The following is a 17,778-nucleotide window of genomic DNA, read 5'->3' on the forward strand; positions in this document are numbered from 1 at the left end:
GCTTTTGTTTCATACAGGAGCTGCCACTGTATTTTGTATTGTATTTAGATGGGTGATATAAAGATTGAACGAAGTAGACGACTTACGAAACAGGGCAAACATGTGCCATACCATTTTTTAAAATAAATGCAAACCCTGTCAGGAAAAAGCTATCATTACAAAATGCATAACTACTCCGAAATCGATAAAACACAATATTTTAATGAATAGATGTGCGAACATATTGCTAATTAAATATTCAGTTGGTCAGTGGAACTAATTTTGACATGGTGTGATATATGCGGACAATACAGTATAACAAGACGGTTTCACGGTTCGGAAAAGGTTAGCTCTAAAAATGGAGGCTTCAATCAAATAACTGATAATTGGGTGTTGAGGCCGTGATACATTATCCTTTTGTTATCAATAAATTCTATGTAATTGTGTGAACAACGCTATGTCATTCTGCAAAGAAGCGTTTTTCATTTGTTTTAATTGTGTTACCTTTTTTTAATATAAAATTCAGCCATTTGTTTACTTTTTTATCATACTTCATATTCGGCATTTATTTACGTAAAACCGTTCTCTCACAATTTGCCATAACACGCAACTATGCGTATAATTTTCCTTTATCCTATATTGCTCTACATTAACCCATGTATGCCTAGCGTCTAGAAAAAAAGGCCTTGGCAAACAGCGTAGACCCAGATGAGACGCCGAATGATAGGAATACTTAAATGTCATTTTAAGTAATTATTATAATTAAGTTAATATCTATCAGTAGCTATTATAATTAATTGAATACATATTTTGTATTTTCGTTGTTGTAAGTATCTTTATATAGGAATACTTAAATTTTATTTTCAGTAATTATTATAATTAAGTTAATATCTATTTGGTGTTGTCTTTGTTTGTCGCTTTTAAAAGGAACGGTTAAATGTCATTTTGCAGCAGTTATAATACTTATCTTTATATGTATTGTTTCAGTTAAAGTTAGATTCCAAATATTAAGTTCACATCGAATATGTTAAGAACATTCTCCGTATGTAAGCTAATTTCTATCAATCATATTTTCTTGACATGTTATTTAATTAAAATATGTATTATGTATAAATGGCTATGTACTGATTGTATTCGCCAACAAAATTGTCTGTCTGTCTGTCTGTCTGTCTGTCTGTCTTAAAGGAATTTCTGTAAGAAACACTCTAAATAAAGAAACCAATATACAAGACATCCCTAACTTTGGAAAAAATTGATCCAATTTAGAAGGATGGGAGAGTCTACTAGGCATAAATGGGTTTAAAAAAATATTGGTGAAAATAATGAGTTCGGTCGTATTCTATTGACAGTGTGTTCAATCAACTCAACTTTTAATCGCTTGGGCATTCCGCCACATGTACAACAAACCCACTCAGTACAGATACTAAAGATCAACAAAAACTGAATCTGTTTACGTAACTAAGACACCATATTATGACGTTGCAGTTGGTATTCCAAATGTATTTATTTATTTTTCCAAGGAAACAGATAAAGTTGAACTGCTAATATAAAACAGTGGTCTTCGAATTTGCAACTTTGTCACAGAAATGTACACAAAACATATATCATACAGTTTTAACTACTTGCCAATGACAGTTGTTGTAACATAAGCGTTTAAAAACTAAAACCAGGGTCTTCAGCAGGATAAAATAAAGCTAACATGGATCTCTTTTTCTACATACGGTTTGTCTCTTTCAGGATCCCCTCTATGGCTTCTACTAAACATGGCTCCGATCAGGAACGAGAAGGACCAGGTGATACTTATCCTTTGCTTCTTCAAGGATATCACCGCCCTCAAACAACCGATAGAGGACGACAATGCCCGAGGTACGTAGGTAGCAGGGTACAAATGAGACTTTGTTTTTAATTTTTTAGTGTATGAGGAACGCACACTTTTTTCTCCACTATTTGCAAGGCTACATAAAAATTGACATTTAAGTTTGCTGTCACGAGATGAAAAAACTATTGATTGACATTTTCCAACAAAAAATATTGTTGTTTTAGATTATCCGACGATGAAATGAAGTATCCATTTTTTGCCTTGTGCGTGTGTTACTTTTTATTAAATTAATGTCCGATTTTAAAATCATCCCCTTAAAAACGCACACTGTTATGGTTTTGCCGAAATTTCATTATTAAAAAAGACTTTGATTCGCTAATTTAAGAATTCAACATAATTATAAAATAAACAAAATCTACTGACAATAAACTGGTTTGGTCATATAACCAGAGATTAACAAAATTTGCTAAAATTAACAAATGCTAGTCGTTTGGTATAAATGGATCAGATAATGATATATTGAATACTTGTACTCTCTTTTGATTTTATTTTCTTTTTGCAAGAAAGCGGTTATTAAATTGACTTTTTCACAGTTTGGTAAAATGACAGTTTTCAAAACAAAAGTAATATATGCGAAAAAGAAACAAGCAAAATAAAACTCCTGACTAAGAAAAAAATGTTTCCTACGCTTTTTATCTTTCATTTTGCAAAAAGGCGAATTACCGATATAGATTTTTAGGTATCCTTCAACTTCAAAAGACTGTAAGGCGTGGTGGTAGAACGTTGAAATTGCAGGTCTTTAAAATGTCATGAAGCATGCGTTCAACTACATGCACATTGTAATGCTGTTACCAAACATAATGTCCCCATAAGATTTCTGTATAAATGGATGGTTATTCAGGTTTCTGCACTAATGAGGCGTCATCTTTGCTTATATTCGGCACCAATAGTCTACTTGCTATTGAGCATGGATCGCTTTTCCCCCATTTATTTACACACTATATTAAGCCAAGCATTACACTAAAGCCATACGTATTAACAATACATATACTATATTTAGCGTGTGCTTTGAAGTTTATGAGGTCGTTCGGCGGATGAGGCTGCATTATGTGATGACACGGAGTGTGTCCCATAGCTCCTACCTAATTAACTGACTTGATAAGCGTTTTTTTTATGAATGGCGTCTAATTTTGGATTGGTCTTGTGCTGAGGATAACAGGTGCACTCGGGGGAAACATAACATGTCCGGTATTGGAACCACTTTACAAGCAAACATTCGCATTGAAATTGGATTGAGAAAAGGAGAAGCGCCTGTACCAACCACTATGCGAAGCGGTCATCCAATAATATATTGATTGCTTCTATATATGCCTTTTTCGTCAGTGTTCCATCTACATTTTCATTTTTACAACTAACATCACCATTGAACTGAACATAACTGCCTTGTTTAAGGTACATGCTAGTCAATATTCATTTCGCATGTTGCCTAAGTAATCATCTATGTGTGCCATTTTTCGTCAGTGTTCCCTCTTCTTTTTCATTTTTGACAACCAACAACCCCATTGAACTTAACATGACTCCCTTGTTTACGGTACAAGTTAGTCAATATTCATTTCGCATGTTGCCTTAGTAATCATAAAATATTTTACCAATTACCAGTGTCGACTACTTTTCTACTAAGAGCCAATGTGTTTTCGTTGACAGGGATGAGCAAGTTCGCTCGCCTAGCAAGGTCAGTAACTAGGAACCGGTCTACAATTCTTCAGTTCTCGTCCAGCGTTCCCAGCATGCGGTTCGAGACGTCTAAGCCATCACAGATTGCAAATGTAAGCTTTACAAACTGACGTATATTTAGGACTGTATTCATTTCCAATGTATATTGTAAGGCCGTTGCATATTACTGTAATATGGCACATCCATTTGCGTGTGTATGACTTGTGTCGTATTATTTGTTGCAGCCTATTATTATTATTATTATTATGTTTTCATTATATTTTATGCAATGGTTTTACACTAATATCGCAATACTGCGTTGTAACTAATAACGATGCTACTGATGCTGTGTGAGCGCTGCTACTGATAATGATTACAGATGTGATTGTGTCGCTGCTGCTGATCATTATTATTATAACAATGTGTACAGTTTAGCAGATTTATTCTATTGTTGATTTTTATTCGAATAATGTAATTTTGGTGTTGAGTTTGATCTAAAAGAGACATTTTCACAGATTTTCACATGTATTGAAGTTTGTCATTAAATGCTTGACATTGATACATATAAAAATTGAAACTAAATAGCTCAAGTACAAAACAATAATGAAATAAATAAAAGTAGTCCTCTACTGGGCTCGAAACACTGACCATTGGAGCAAAATTAATCCTCTCCGTGCTGATATGGTGCACAGTTTCTGTTACACTTTATATAAGCAAACCTAATAATGTCACAACATATAACGATAACAACAGAACTTTCCAAATTGTTCAATCCTTTTTATGTTTGTAAGGCTTTATACTTTTCAAGTTTTTAAATCGTCAAAATATGCATATAATGGATATGTAAGAGCATGGTATACGTTTAATTTTACTGTTTCCTTTGGAAATATCATAACTAAACGACAATGTTTAAATCTGAAACAATTTGTGAATTTACCAAACTGTGGAAAGGTCCCTTTTATGCAAAGACCGTAGTAATTACATATTTGAATATTGAAATAAAGCCATAGATTAAATTATAATAAAACAACTACCTCAACTGTCATGTTATCAGAAAAAAAGTGTGCGTTCGTAAACATATCATATTATAATCTTAAAATCAACAAGTAATTAAATTATACTTAAGCAACTATACCTACCTATATTATAATGTTAACAGGAACAATCATATGAGCGTGCCTAAACAAATCATTTTAAAGCATGGATATGCATGCATGTTATTGAACATACGAAGACGTTGAAGATCAATAAAATTCAAAGTCATATGAGTTTTGCATGTGCGCACACTCCTATCAAAACAACATAACGTTCCGGCTGACATTTTACAACGATGATAAAAGACATGATATATCTTTTCACGGAAGAAGATAAAACATGTACCAGGAAATAATTGCATGTTGTGCAATGCAATCTTCTTAAAGCATTGTAATTCGCTCAACTTGCAACATAACATTATTGACAACCTGATGCCATGACAGAGAACAATCATTTCAGTGTAACATCTACATTTTCTTTCATCGCAATCGTGTTTTGTTAATAGCTTTTTTCAATTATAAACGCAAAACCTAATGCGATCGTATTGTCATTTAGTCATTTTAGTTTGATAAACGTGTATGACAGTTGTATTTTCTGTATCAAGAGGGATATCGTGTAACAAACAGAGACATTGTATAATTAGTGTGTGTAAAGTATAATTTAAGTTAGGACCTAATGTCAACAAATAATGTAAGATTCTATATTCCACATTATCCATTTGCAATAGCTGGCACGCAAAATGCACGACATTCAATATTGTGTTAATCTTTTAAATGTCAATATTATAAGTATTATTATAATCAAATAATATACTTTATTGTGTTTGTCCGCTGTATGCATACGCAGTATTAACACACTTCGATGTATATGCTAGTGAGCATTCAAGTATTACATAATCAATAATGTTTTCAAAAAGAAGTATGTACTTAGTTATAATTAGCAATATTTTGAACTGAGGTAACATTCAGAGGTACAACTGTCTGTATATATGCAAAACAATACGTATTTATACTTTATTAAATTATAGCAACGAAGTATGGTCACATGTTTACGTACAATACGTATTTATACTTTATTAAATTATAGCAACGAAGTACGGACACATGTTTACGTACAATACGTATTAGTGCTTGTCATTTGAACTTCGATGTAGAATGTCATCTTATATTAGCAACGTTTCATGTGTTAAGAATTTACAAATTTCAAGATAGACCATTGAACAGAAACGCCCTTGTTTGTCTAAGGTGGCAATATAAAAAAAATCTGCTGTTATTTACCACCGAAAATGTCAACCATACCAGGTCAACTCATTCAGGATGAGTAGCAACTTGTAAAAATCTGCGTCATTTATATATTTTTAACTGTTACAATTGATATTATAACGTTGAGAAGTGCACTTTGTAAATTAATATAATTGTTTAGGGAATTAAAACTGAATATAAAATAATAATATAAAAAACATTTACAAGTGAGAATAAAATGCTGTTTTACTGAATCTCAATCAAATTGGATAATCTAACCACACTTAACGAAAGCAAACACTTAACTGGTAGTTTAGCATTAAATATTTCAACACGATCATTTTATGTATTTTTATACTGTACGAACATAATTTTAATTAATTTCAATAAACATCTTTCTACTTACACATTTTTTATGAATATATTAGCCGACAATTGTATACGTGATGGTAAGAGCTGTCATGCAATGTCTGGCCCCGATTTTCAGAATTTATAAGTCGGTTTTAATAATATTGGCTTGAGATCATTTGTTTTCAGAATTCAGACAGTGAACACAATTTTCATTGTCAAAATATTACAAGTTTTATATTTATATTCGAAATAATATGAACGTACAATCTATACAAAACACTCAAATTAAAATCACTACTGTAACATTGGTAAATAGTATAAATAAATGAAAAAAGTGATATAAGCCAGATATTTATTCTTTAAGAAGTTTTGCGAATATCGATGTAAGCGATCTTTGAACGAGGGCGTTGAACATCCCCTGACAGATTATTAGACTAAACAAACAATACGTGAAGTAAACGAGTCGATATGCTTGATTCAGAAATCATTTCATTCACGGACTTATTCATACATAGCACACCTCAAAAGCTGATGACATCGACATATACCCTGGCTCTATTTAACGTTTACGTAGTACACTTCCTGTTTAATTACATCGTCTTGTCGATGTCAGTTATTAATACAAGCCGAGCGCTTTTAATCACTCAATTTGATCGTCGTTACAATCATAAATTCTTCATTTGGTATATGAAATTGATATATAACGACTATACACACAATTGCAAATAAGATTATTTTAATAATTGCCTGCCAATATACGCCAGTTAGGATTGAACCGGTGTCGTGTTCTGTAAGATTATTCATTATAGTTTGTCTAGATTTAATGACGACACATCAGTACTTGTTGTAATATAAAGAAGGAAAAGATAGATTATATCTAAGGCTAAACTTAATTAATTTTCAAGACACACGCACATCCTAGTTTTGTGGGAAACTTTCGTTTGCCGTTTTAAGGTCTGGAAAAAATATTGATGTCGCAGAGGCAATTTTCTATTATGCAACCGTTAACGTTACTGATGTTAATGTTTGTGAGATTATCTAACTATTGTTTTAGGTCTGAGTAATCTATTTAAATAGAATAAATTATAATTGAGCACACATTATTACAAAGCTAATATTTGAGCTTGGAAATCTCAGCGTGAAATATATTTTATGGCTTGAGTGTAGTTAAAAGGGTTGTATAACGTCATCTAATACTATATACAAACAATACTTTGCATTCAGAATTGTACAAATTATGTATACATAAATACATAATCGCTATGAATCTAGGATTGCGATTGATACCCCCCCCCCCACCCGCCCCCCCCCCCCCCCTACCCACCCCCCCCCCCTGAAATGGGGAAAGGGTAATGCAACGATTATTGTTCACTACTTTTCATTTTATAATACTGCAATTATTTAATTAACTAATGGATCATCATCAAACAGACTCAATCAATATTTTATTATATGTTGGCAAAGTACTTCCGAAATTATTATCTCGGCCGTTTTTTTTTCTGTTTAGATTTGAACGTCACGAGTTTTAATCAGGTTTCAATCGGTTTAGCAGATTTTGCACACAAAAAACATTACTCGAATTAAGTGGTAAAACATATGATGACCTATTTACTATTATAATAAAAAATAATAATATCTGTCCGTTGGTATCGCATGCAAATTGAACGTCAATGTATTAAAATAACTCATCACTAAAAAGAAATCGAGTTATTCCCGAACAAATGATTAAGTATTATTATTATAAAATAATAATATTATTAATTCTTAAAACATGCAAATATTCAACGTTGGTTGACCTATTGATATAAACATGCTTTGTATTTAACGCTTGTTGACCTATATTATATCTCATGTCTTATTGAGACCAATACTTTTCCTCCTTTCAGATGATGAATCTGAACGCGGAACTCCTTCCACAATATCGCCTGGAGGCCCCAAAGACGCCACCTCACATCATCTTGCACTACTGCCTTTTCAAGACCATCTGGGACTGGCTCATATTGGTCCTCACCTTTTATACCGCCGTCACCGTCCCCTACAACTCGGCTTTCAGGGGTAAAAACTTGGACCAAGTCCCTATGCTTGTCGTTGACAGCATTGTAGACGTTGTGTTCTTTGTTGACATTGTGCTAAACTTTCATACGACGTTCGTTGGAGCGAGCGGTGAAGTGATATCGGACGCGAAGATCATACGAATGAACTATTTAAAGAGCTGGTTTGTGATTGATCTCCTCTCGTGTTTGCCCTACGATGTCTTCAACGCATTCCAAGACGTGGATGAGGTAATACTTTAGTTTTTATGCATTCACGTATTTGGTTAAGATTATTTATAGATCCATTCGAAAATGTTGGTATGGTATCAAGTATTCCATATCCAGCATTTCGCAACTCTAAGACCATGTGAGTACAAGTGTCTATGTTTAGTTAAATGTTCGTAGACTAATCTCGTTACGTAGATATAGCGTCTTTACACGCTCATTTCTGCATTATATCATGCATCACGTCCGAAGATATGTTTTTGGTCTGAACATTACTACTTATAGTCCCATTATGAAGATATGGATATCAACATCCATTTGCAATTCGAAACGCTAAAATAAATATTATAGATATTAATTAATTGTATGAATTACACAGTATGTTCATAACCAGTTACCTCCAGAGAATTTAGAACCTCAAATAGCCATATTTTGGATAGTTTTGATATGCCTTAAACTAACCATACATTATTCCATTTTCATGTTTAAACGAGTCCCAAATGAGTTTATCATCGGCTAAAGTATCGATCATATAATCTACTTTGAAAGGTACTTGCAAAAAGCGACAAAATTACCACTTTTGGAGTTGTCGGTTGTGGAGCTCGGCAATTCTGGAGTGTTACCAGCCATATTGTTTTCTTAATATATCTTCTGTCAGAGATAATTAGGACAGCATATAGACATTGATTAGATGGTGTGAGAAATGCCAAAGATATTTTAGACGTCTTTATTCTCCGATATTACCAATAAGTGTAGCCTTAACATGAACAATAATGGTTCCCTATGTGGTAATACATAATCACTGTTATTTAGTTGGCAATCATTTTATGTGAACACCAATCAATTCAAATAGAGCGGGCATAAAGTTCATAATGCGCTCTGTATTCACCAAAGATCACGTACACTTATATATTTAAACCCACGCGTTCAAACCTTTTTATATTATCCTATATCAAAATCCAACAAACTTATTTCATTTATTTATCGTCCTATGATACATCACATGTTTAAGTACAAAAATGTATAGAGTACTGGTAAGTATTTGTGTCCTGTACTGAGAAAATTGGGCACAATGCATGTGCGTAAAGTGTCGTCCAAGATAAGCCTGTGCAGTCCGCACAGGCTAATCAGGGACGACACTTTACGCTTTTATGGTATTTTTAGTTTCAAGGAAGTCACTCCTTGCCGAAAATCAAGTTTAGGCGGAAAGTGTCGTCCATGATTAGCCTGTGCGAACTGCACAGGCTAATCTGGGATGACACTTTATGCACATGCATTATGCCCAGTTTTCTCAGAACGCGGCTCATTTTATATTGAAGTTTGCTGCCTGTTTGGTTTGTTAGTCCACATTCGGTTTACGTTATGATCTTTTTTTCGGGAACAAATTGTAAAGCAAATACAATATAATAAGTCAAGCGACCTTTTAAAATTTTAGGTGTCAAATTGATTAAATCCAACTAAATAATTTTGCGTTGAAAAATTGTCATGTTAGCTTATTTTTATGTGTACATAACTAGGTCCATTTAACCAGCATATTTAAAATACATCGTAACTTACACATGTTGATTTCGGCACTAAATTTAAATACTTGTTCAAAGTCCCTTATCAGTACATTATTTGGAGCTTTAAATTAACCAAGTCACTGGAACTCAACTTCGAATATTTCTTTTTTTCAGGGTATCAGTACCTTATTTAGTGCGTTAAAAGTAGTCCGGCTCCTACGGCTGGGAAGAGTCGTTCGTAAGCTGGACCATTACCTGGAGTATGGAGCCGCGATGCTGATCATGCTGATCCTCTGTTTTGTCTTGTTTGCCCACTGGTTCGCCTGTGCCTGGTACTCGATTGGCAACGCGGAGATCAAGGCCGGGATCAAGTACGGCTGGCTTTCGATGCTCTCTAATGTAACCGATGAACCGTACTATTATTCCAACGCTACGGGTGACATTATAGGCGGTCCGGCTAAAGGCCTTAAGTATATCAGTGCCCTGTACTTCACGCTGTCGTGCATGACTGGAGTCGGCTTTGGGAATATCCATGCAGCCACTGAGTCGGAGAAGATATTTTGCGTGTTCCTGATGATTACTGGTGGTGGGTATCTGTTTATCCAGGGCTTAAATTTCTCATATGAGAGGATGTCAGGAATATGAATTCCTAGCCCAAAAGAATTGATTCAAATTAAAGAAAACACTTATAACGCTTTAAAGCCATTTCACCCAATATACCGTGATTCATGTTACTATAAGATCAACCAGTTGGTTTTTGCTTCTCATAATTGTGCAAATTTAGAGTTTCCAGATATATATATATATATATATATATATATATATATATATATATATATATATATATATATATATATATATATATATATATATATATATATAATCTACCGTTTCATTCTTTCTTAAACAAACTGTAAAGGACAAATTACTTATCTATACAGACACCTGTAATGAATCATGACTTTATACAAAAATGACTATAAAGACACTTTTCCATAATTTGGCAAAATGAAAATGACCCCCCCCCCCCCGCCCAAAAAAAAGAATTGTTATGTATTAAAACAATAATTCATGCATTGCATTCAAACAATCAAACTGGCACCCATCACCATGAAAAATAATTAACCCATTTATGCCTAGTGGACTCTCCCATCCTTCTAAATTGGATCAATTTATTTCCAAAATTAGGTGTGTCTAGTAAATTTATTTCTATATTTTGAATATAAATAACAGTAATTCCTTTAAGCAAACAGCGCATACCCTGATGAGACGCCGCATCATGCGGCGTTTCATCTGGGTCTACGCTGTTTGCCAAGGGCTTTTTTGTAGACGCTAGGCATACATGGGTAAAATATGCGTTATGTTTACGTATGATCATCGATCAAATCGGAAAAAAATAATCACGCTTTGAATGCTTTTCATTGTGATTCTAACAAAAATGTATATAACCGAGATAGCATTTTAATAACCTGTCTAATTCAAGAGCCAGCGTGGTGAAGTGGCATCGCGTTAGCTTATGCTTTTAGAGATCAGGGTTTGAGCCACAGTGTACATTTATAAATAGTTTGCCTAAGTATTGTAATTATTTAACACTATTCCAAATACTAGAGCGTTGTAAGAAAATCCATCCATTAAATGATATTAAAACATACGACAATCCGTTGACATATTCCTTAAAGAATATGCCAATTGTTAATACAAAATATGAAAAGCCTAAACAATTTATCTCCAAAACTAACAGTAAAATTTAGTACGTGCGTTTTCAATCGGTATCGCTTCTGCAAAACAAGTTTACTACTATCCCGTTAATGCACATGAACAAACAATTTCTTATTTCAGCTCTTCTCTATGCCCTTATCTTCTCAAACGTGACTACAATCTTCCAACAGTTCTATGCCAGCTTTGCGCGTTATCATGACATGCTCAACAGCGTCCGGGCGTTCATGAAACTACATGATGTTCCGAAATCTCTCGGCGAACGTGTCATGGACTACATCGTTTCCACCTGGGCAATCACAAAGGGAATCGACGCGGCCAAGGTCTGTCTCAAACGATTATTTACATTTTTAGTCTTCATTTAGTTTACATGTTAGTTACTAATAGACTTAGCAAGCGAAACGAAGCGGTCCACATTTATAAAATTAATATATACCCCATGTGTATCAAATCTCAAAGTAAATAATTGTGATTGAAGATAGTAATTACTTCATATCGTGAAAAAGTAAAGGTCCCAAATCAATGAAAGAATAAAAAAAAATCTTTAATTTTACTTTCTGACAAAAAAATGCAAAACTGATTCAAAACACCGGCCATACCAGCACTTTGTCATCATTTGATATATTTGATACTCAAATAAGCTTGAACTTACTCGTACAATATCGCACAATACATATCCCTAGTACACAAGAATTGCTTTTTGCAGCAAAACGCTGCAGCTTGTACTCTTGTTTGAACACTAAACAATACTTATGGCAGACTGATTTGATCCACAACTTTGCCTTATTATTGTGTTTAGCATTTTTATATATAAATACATACATCGTGTTTTAACATAAGCGCATACGAGTTTATTAATTGGTAGCAGTGGATTGTAAATTATGTTTTTATGTAGCCAAAATGTACATACGGAATATTTTGCTAGTCTATTGTTCCAAGAGTTTGTCACACGAGAGGCGGGGGGGGGGGGGGGGGGGGTAAGGTCCCGGGGGGGTTGCAAATTTATGATACTGCTGCCTGTGACCTTAATGACATCGTTAATCCAATGTTTATAACAATTAAGTTGACAACTTTAATCCAATGTTTATAACAAAAACGTTGAAACCATATGCACTTCCACTTCTATTTTTCCGTGTCTTTAATGAAACTTTGTTTAAACCACACTATATTATTATATTCCTATCGAAATTTACATTTATGCATGATAAACACACACTCCGAAATACGTTTTGCATTCGTTCGATGTTTAAAATATAGTTTACTGTTAAAAAATACCACGTCCTACATGTCCATAAATTCCAGAGAGTTTAAGTAAAACTATTGTGTTTCGTCACAGATATGACGTCACACAATGTAATACGTAATATATTTCGTAATATAAAATAGGGGTTTCCTATTTTTGGTGCGCGTAATGTGACGTCATTAAATGGGTCAAGGTAGTCCGGCTAGTATGGTAATACGGAATCGGAAAACAGCGAGTAGCATAATACGTGATTTATTTCAACGATTGATACAACCTGTATTTTGTTAAAAGCATTAAACAGGTAAACATTAAATCAAAATATAGACTGAGCAGGTAAAGGCAGATACGAAGCATCATCCTGTTTAACGAGTGTCAGTTCAACTTCATAACCATATTATCACGTATTGTGTGATGTGAATCCAATAGTCTCATAAGGCCTGCTAGCGATCATTTCAGCCGCGCTCAGGGAATAACTGGCTGATTGAATGTTCGTTAAGTATTGAATAAGTTTAACCTATTGAATTCGACAAAGGCAAATCTGGGACGAAACTCCCGCCTATACTGGAGATTCATTGAGAATGCACTTTCTTTAAACGAAAAATAAAAGCAAAATAGTGTCGTCCCAAGTTACCATTTGCGCATTGCAAAAGTCAATCTGGGACGAAACTTTACGCTCAATCATCAGTACACACAAAACACAACCAAACGAGAAAACATAATAAAACAGCGCAAAGCCAAGCATGAGCCCACGAAAAGCACCATGCGAGGCGGGACATAGCAGTCTTTGAGCTTGGGCAAAGCACAGTGTGAGTTTTGGCGAAGCAAAAGTAATCTCGGGAAAGGCATGTGATATCGACCAAAGCATCTCAAGTATGTTTCAAGCATGGACTGGTCCGCCCATCATCGAACGGTCCATAACTCATAGCGCTTCAGAACGGCAGATAGTTTTTATGTCCCGAAAGCTTTTGTTCAACAGCCAATCTTTCGTCGTCATGCTTTATGCCGTAGCTACATAAATGAAGCGTCGATTGAATGTTATGCCTCTGTACATTTTACAAAATACCGCGTCGAAGATAATTATTTACTCAGTCCAAAACAATCCAGTTGCATTAATAATTCATACACCACGCTATTTTCCCCCGGAATAGATTACTAATTCAATTCGAAAAATGAGACATCGGACGAAGAGAACAAACGAGGTGATGGCGTCAATATGTCTGTGTCTTTTGAAACGGAGTTTGAATAACATTATGATCCCTTGGAGTGCATTTAAATTGAGATGTAAATATGATTCAAATATTATTGCTTCGTGACATTTGTTTAAGCCTTTTTTAAATTCTAACCATGTAATGTTTGGCTCTATTATTGTGCGATAAAGTATACAGTTGTCCATGTTTTTGTTATTATATGACACAGAATGTAATGCAAAGACAAAAATTATCAAATCAATGAATAAAGGTCCGTGATGTTTTGCAATGGAACTCGAATCGAGTCATAGCTATATCGTTACTTCTCTACTGTACAATGTGCCTTAATTTGAAGCATGTCTTTCAATCACAAATGTTCACATTGTAAGGCAACACATTTGAGTATGAAATACTTCGCAAAATACATAAATACGTATTTTATTTTCGTAACTTAAAGCAATGTGCAAACGCACACGCTTTAAAATGTAAGAAGCAAAGTTGTAACGTAATTATTCTATGGAACAATTCCATTGTTACGAGGAACTAGCATTAAGCATGCGAAAGAAAATGTTTTTAATGTTTAATGACTATATAGAATCGCGCATTGCGCCTTTGATTTAAAACAGTTATATGAACTTATATATGTATTATATAAGTACAACAAAATACATTTAAGAAGTTGTGTAGTAACATTTCATTTACATTTTCTAAATTAAACTTTATTCACATTTAATTAATGTGGACATACCTCGCCGATATCAAAGCCAGAGTCGGACGTGAAACATTGGCATATACTAGTACATCATTATGTACAATTGAAATATTCTCAACAAATGCAAATGTAATGTAAATAACAAAACAGGGCAAGACCACTTATAATGTTGTAAGAACTTTAGGGCCTACCCTTTTTTGAAAATAGTTTTATGTCTATGTATATTTTGTACTATTGTGATTATTTTGGAAATAAAATATGTTTAAACTAACAAATGCAAAAATCACTGTTGACATTTAAGGCACGCTGTCTATAAGGGTAACTCCCATTCAATATACCATTGCGCACATTAATGTTTCTCAAATCATCTAAGCTTGTCCTTCAACAAATGCTAGTCACAATTGAAAAAAGTTATCCCTACCGTATGGCATTCCGTTTGATACGGCATGCAACAAATAACAATCCCTAAAAAATAGTGTAAACACATGTATACATGACAAACATCAGCATAACATGCGTTTGTTCTTTCTTTTATAAGTATCTGTTCGCAGCTTGAAAGGTGATCATTCATTGTCTAGCTCAATGCATCACGTGAACATCTTATCATATTTGAATGCGAACTAAATGCCTTACATTTTACATGTTGCGTGGAACTCAATATCATTAAGATGTCTGAACATTAAGCTCATATCGTGTTGTTAGATGTAGGAAAGCACGCTTTAAAGCTGACAGCTCGTCAGTTTTTCTAGGACAGCTTTAGAATTACCGTAAGTTAAATTTAAACCAACGCTACAAACCTAATTAAGTATGTACTGGTGATAGAGAACCACTCTAGGACGAACACTTTTAATTGGCTCATGATCAGTTGCAGCGTGTTTTAAAGTAATAGGGTATCCGGGACACGATGGAACACTTACCCAGAGATTACATACATTGTATTTGAATTTAAAGTGCGTTCAACAAATTCTTAGATGAAACTATAACTTCGGGAATGTTTAATGAAATTCCGAGTCATTATTAACTCATATCCTTCGTATTTATTTACACATTTCTTATGAATGTTTACGCCCGCATGAATCTCCACCAAGAATGATAAAGAACGTATAGGTTTTATTGTCCAGATCAAGTTTAACCCATGTGTCGTTATTTGCAATCATTCACAGATCGGTTATTGAGGGATTTTGCGTGTAGACTTGTTATTTTAAATAATATGCAGCGGCACTTAACGTTGTGCTTTTAGATCAGCGTCCATTTCATTTACGAAAGTCTTCAATAAGATGTAAATGATTCGTTTAGATGTAAGGATTGCGCTGTGTTTTTTTATAATTGTTTTCTTGATCAATGCGATTCTATGCAATTTTTCTACAAAATTTAACTTTATCAGTTGCAGTCCGTAACAAGAAAGGACACAACTGATTTAAGGCATAGTTTACTCAATCTTTTTTTTTAACCGCCTCGCCATCTTCAAATTTCAAGTATTTTAACCCTTTGTATAGGTATCCCGATGTGGTCAGAAAAAAAAACGAACACTTACCACCTGATAATCAATACACTACGGCATAGCAAAATAGCAATTAGCGCTTTCTTGGTAAACTGAAACAAAACATTGCAGTTCCGCGACAAGTGCTTTGATACGGAGGCAGCGATTTGATTTCGGGTATGCCCGATTTGATTAAGGATATGCCCGATTCCATTACGGATATGTCTGAAAGCAATCAACTCTCTGTGCGGAGATTGCTAGTAATTTTAAGACTTACAGTGTTGACCTTGACGAATGTAGCAGTACTGTTATCGATGTAACAACAAGATGCATTGCATCATACACGTTCGCTATAATGATTAATCATAACGAATAACTCGTCTTATTTCAGGTGTTGAACTACTGCCCAAAGGATATGAAAGCCGACCTCTGCATACACCTAAACCGGAAAGTCTTTCTAGAACATCCGGCGTTCCGCCTGGCAAGCGACGGCTGCCTTCGGGCATTGGCGATGCAATTCACTATGACACACAGCGCGCCGGGCGATCTCATATTCCACCAAGGAGAGTCACTCGACGCCCTGTGTTTCGTCATTTCCGGTTCACTTGAAGTAATTCAGGACGAAGAAGTTGTTGCAATACTAAGTAAGTTGGTCGGGGGATTATTATTGTATTTGTTTAACCAAAAAGAGGAAGATTAATCATAATAGATAAATAAATAGTGTCATATCTCTCAGTTGAAAACTGTAATTTTAAACGTATGCATGTATATTAAGTACGTATTTGGTGGTGTTGTTTTGTAAATAGAATTTCATTTTCTGTGTTTTTTTTATTGTCTATCTCTATTTGAACGAACTTGTTCAACTGAATTTTAAAAAATATGCGTGATTGACGAAGAATACCAAGACAAAAATATTTAACATAATTTATAGCAACGTCTTCGCAGTTTTGAGAACAACCTGTTTGTCTTCACTGTAGGTAAAGGCGACGTGTTTGGGGATAATTTCTGGAAAGAAGGCTCATACGGCCAGTCAACGGCGAATGTTCGCGCCCTGACCTACTGTGACCTTCACACCATCAAACGGGAACGTCTGCTGGAAGTTCTAGAGTTCTACCACGCCTTCGCGAACTCGTTCGCCCGAAACCTAACCCTCACGTACAATCTACGACACAGGGTTTGTTTATTTACAAAGGAATTTATTACAAGTTATAGCGTGCCAAATTGCTTTTTGTTTGAACTACAGTCAATACTATATATTATAGATGAGTATTTGGAATTAAATGTAGTTCCTGTAATAGTGAAAATTGTAGCTTGCAAAGTAAGCTCGGATTGTATGTTATCTTTCTAAATACTTACTCAAAAACCACGCATCCGCACGAAATAATTCCTTGAAAAATATTGCAATTCTAAACTTAGTATCTGACATATTACAATACCTGTATGCATTTGTTCGTCAAACTATATGATGTCACGTCTATGTAACGGACAAGAGAAGAAAGTTTGTTTCTGTCAAAATTGTGTTTTATTAAGTCATTTTATATT

The 17,778-nt window shown here is 34.4% G+C and overlaps 1 protein-coding gene across 1 annotated transcript in view; it reads left to right on the top strand.

Annotated features, from left to right (window-relative positions):
• LOC127875245 (potassium voltage-gated channel subfamily H member 1-like) overlaps positions 1 to 17,778 on the top strand; it is a 41,845-nt gene that overhangs the window by 19,042 nt on the left and 5,025 nt on the right. The window contains exons 3-9 of the mRNA XM_052420149.1: positions 1,717 to 1,845; positions 3,503 to 3,624; positions 8,025 to 8,420; positions 10,073 to 10,484; positions 11,738 to 11,937; positions 16,628 to 16,880; positions 17,214 to 17,410. Coding sequence (XP_052276109.1) covers positions 1,717 to 1,845; positions 3,503 to 3,624; positions 8,025 to 8,420; positions 10,073 to 10,484; positions 11,738 to 11,937; positions 16,628 to 16,880; positions 17,214 to 17,410 — 1,709 coding nt within the window. The remainder of the gene's footprint in view (positions 1 to 1,716; positions 1,846 to 3,502; positions 3,625 to 8,024; positions 8,421 to 10,072; positions 10,485 to 11,737; positions 11,938 to 16,627; positions 16,881 to 17,213; positions 17,411 to 17,778) is intronic.

Source organism: Dreissena polymorpha, chromosome 3 (assembly GCF_020536995.1).
Source record: "Dreissena polymorpha isolate Duluth1 chromosome 3, UMN_Dpol_1.0, whole genome shotgun sequence".
Lineage (NCBI taxonomy): Eukaryota > Metazoa > Mollusca > Bivalvia > Myida > Dreissenidae > Dreissena > Dreissena polymorpha.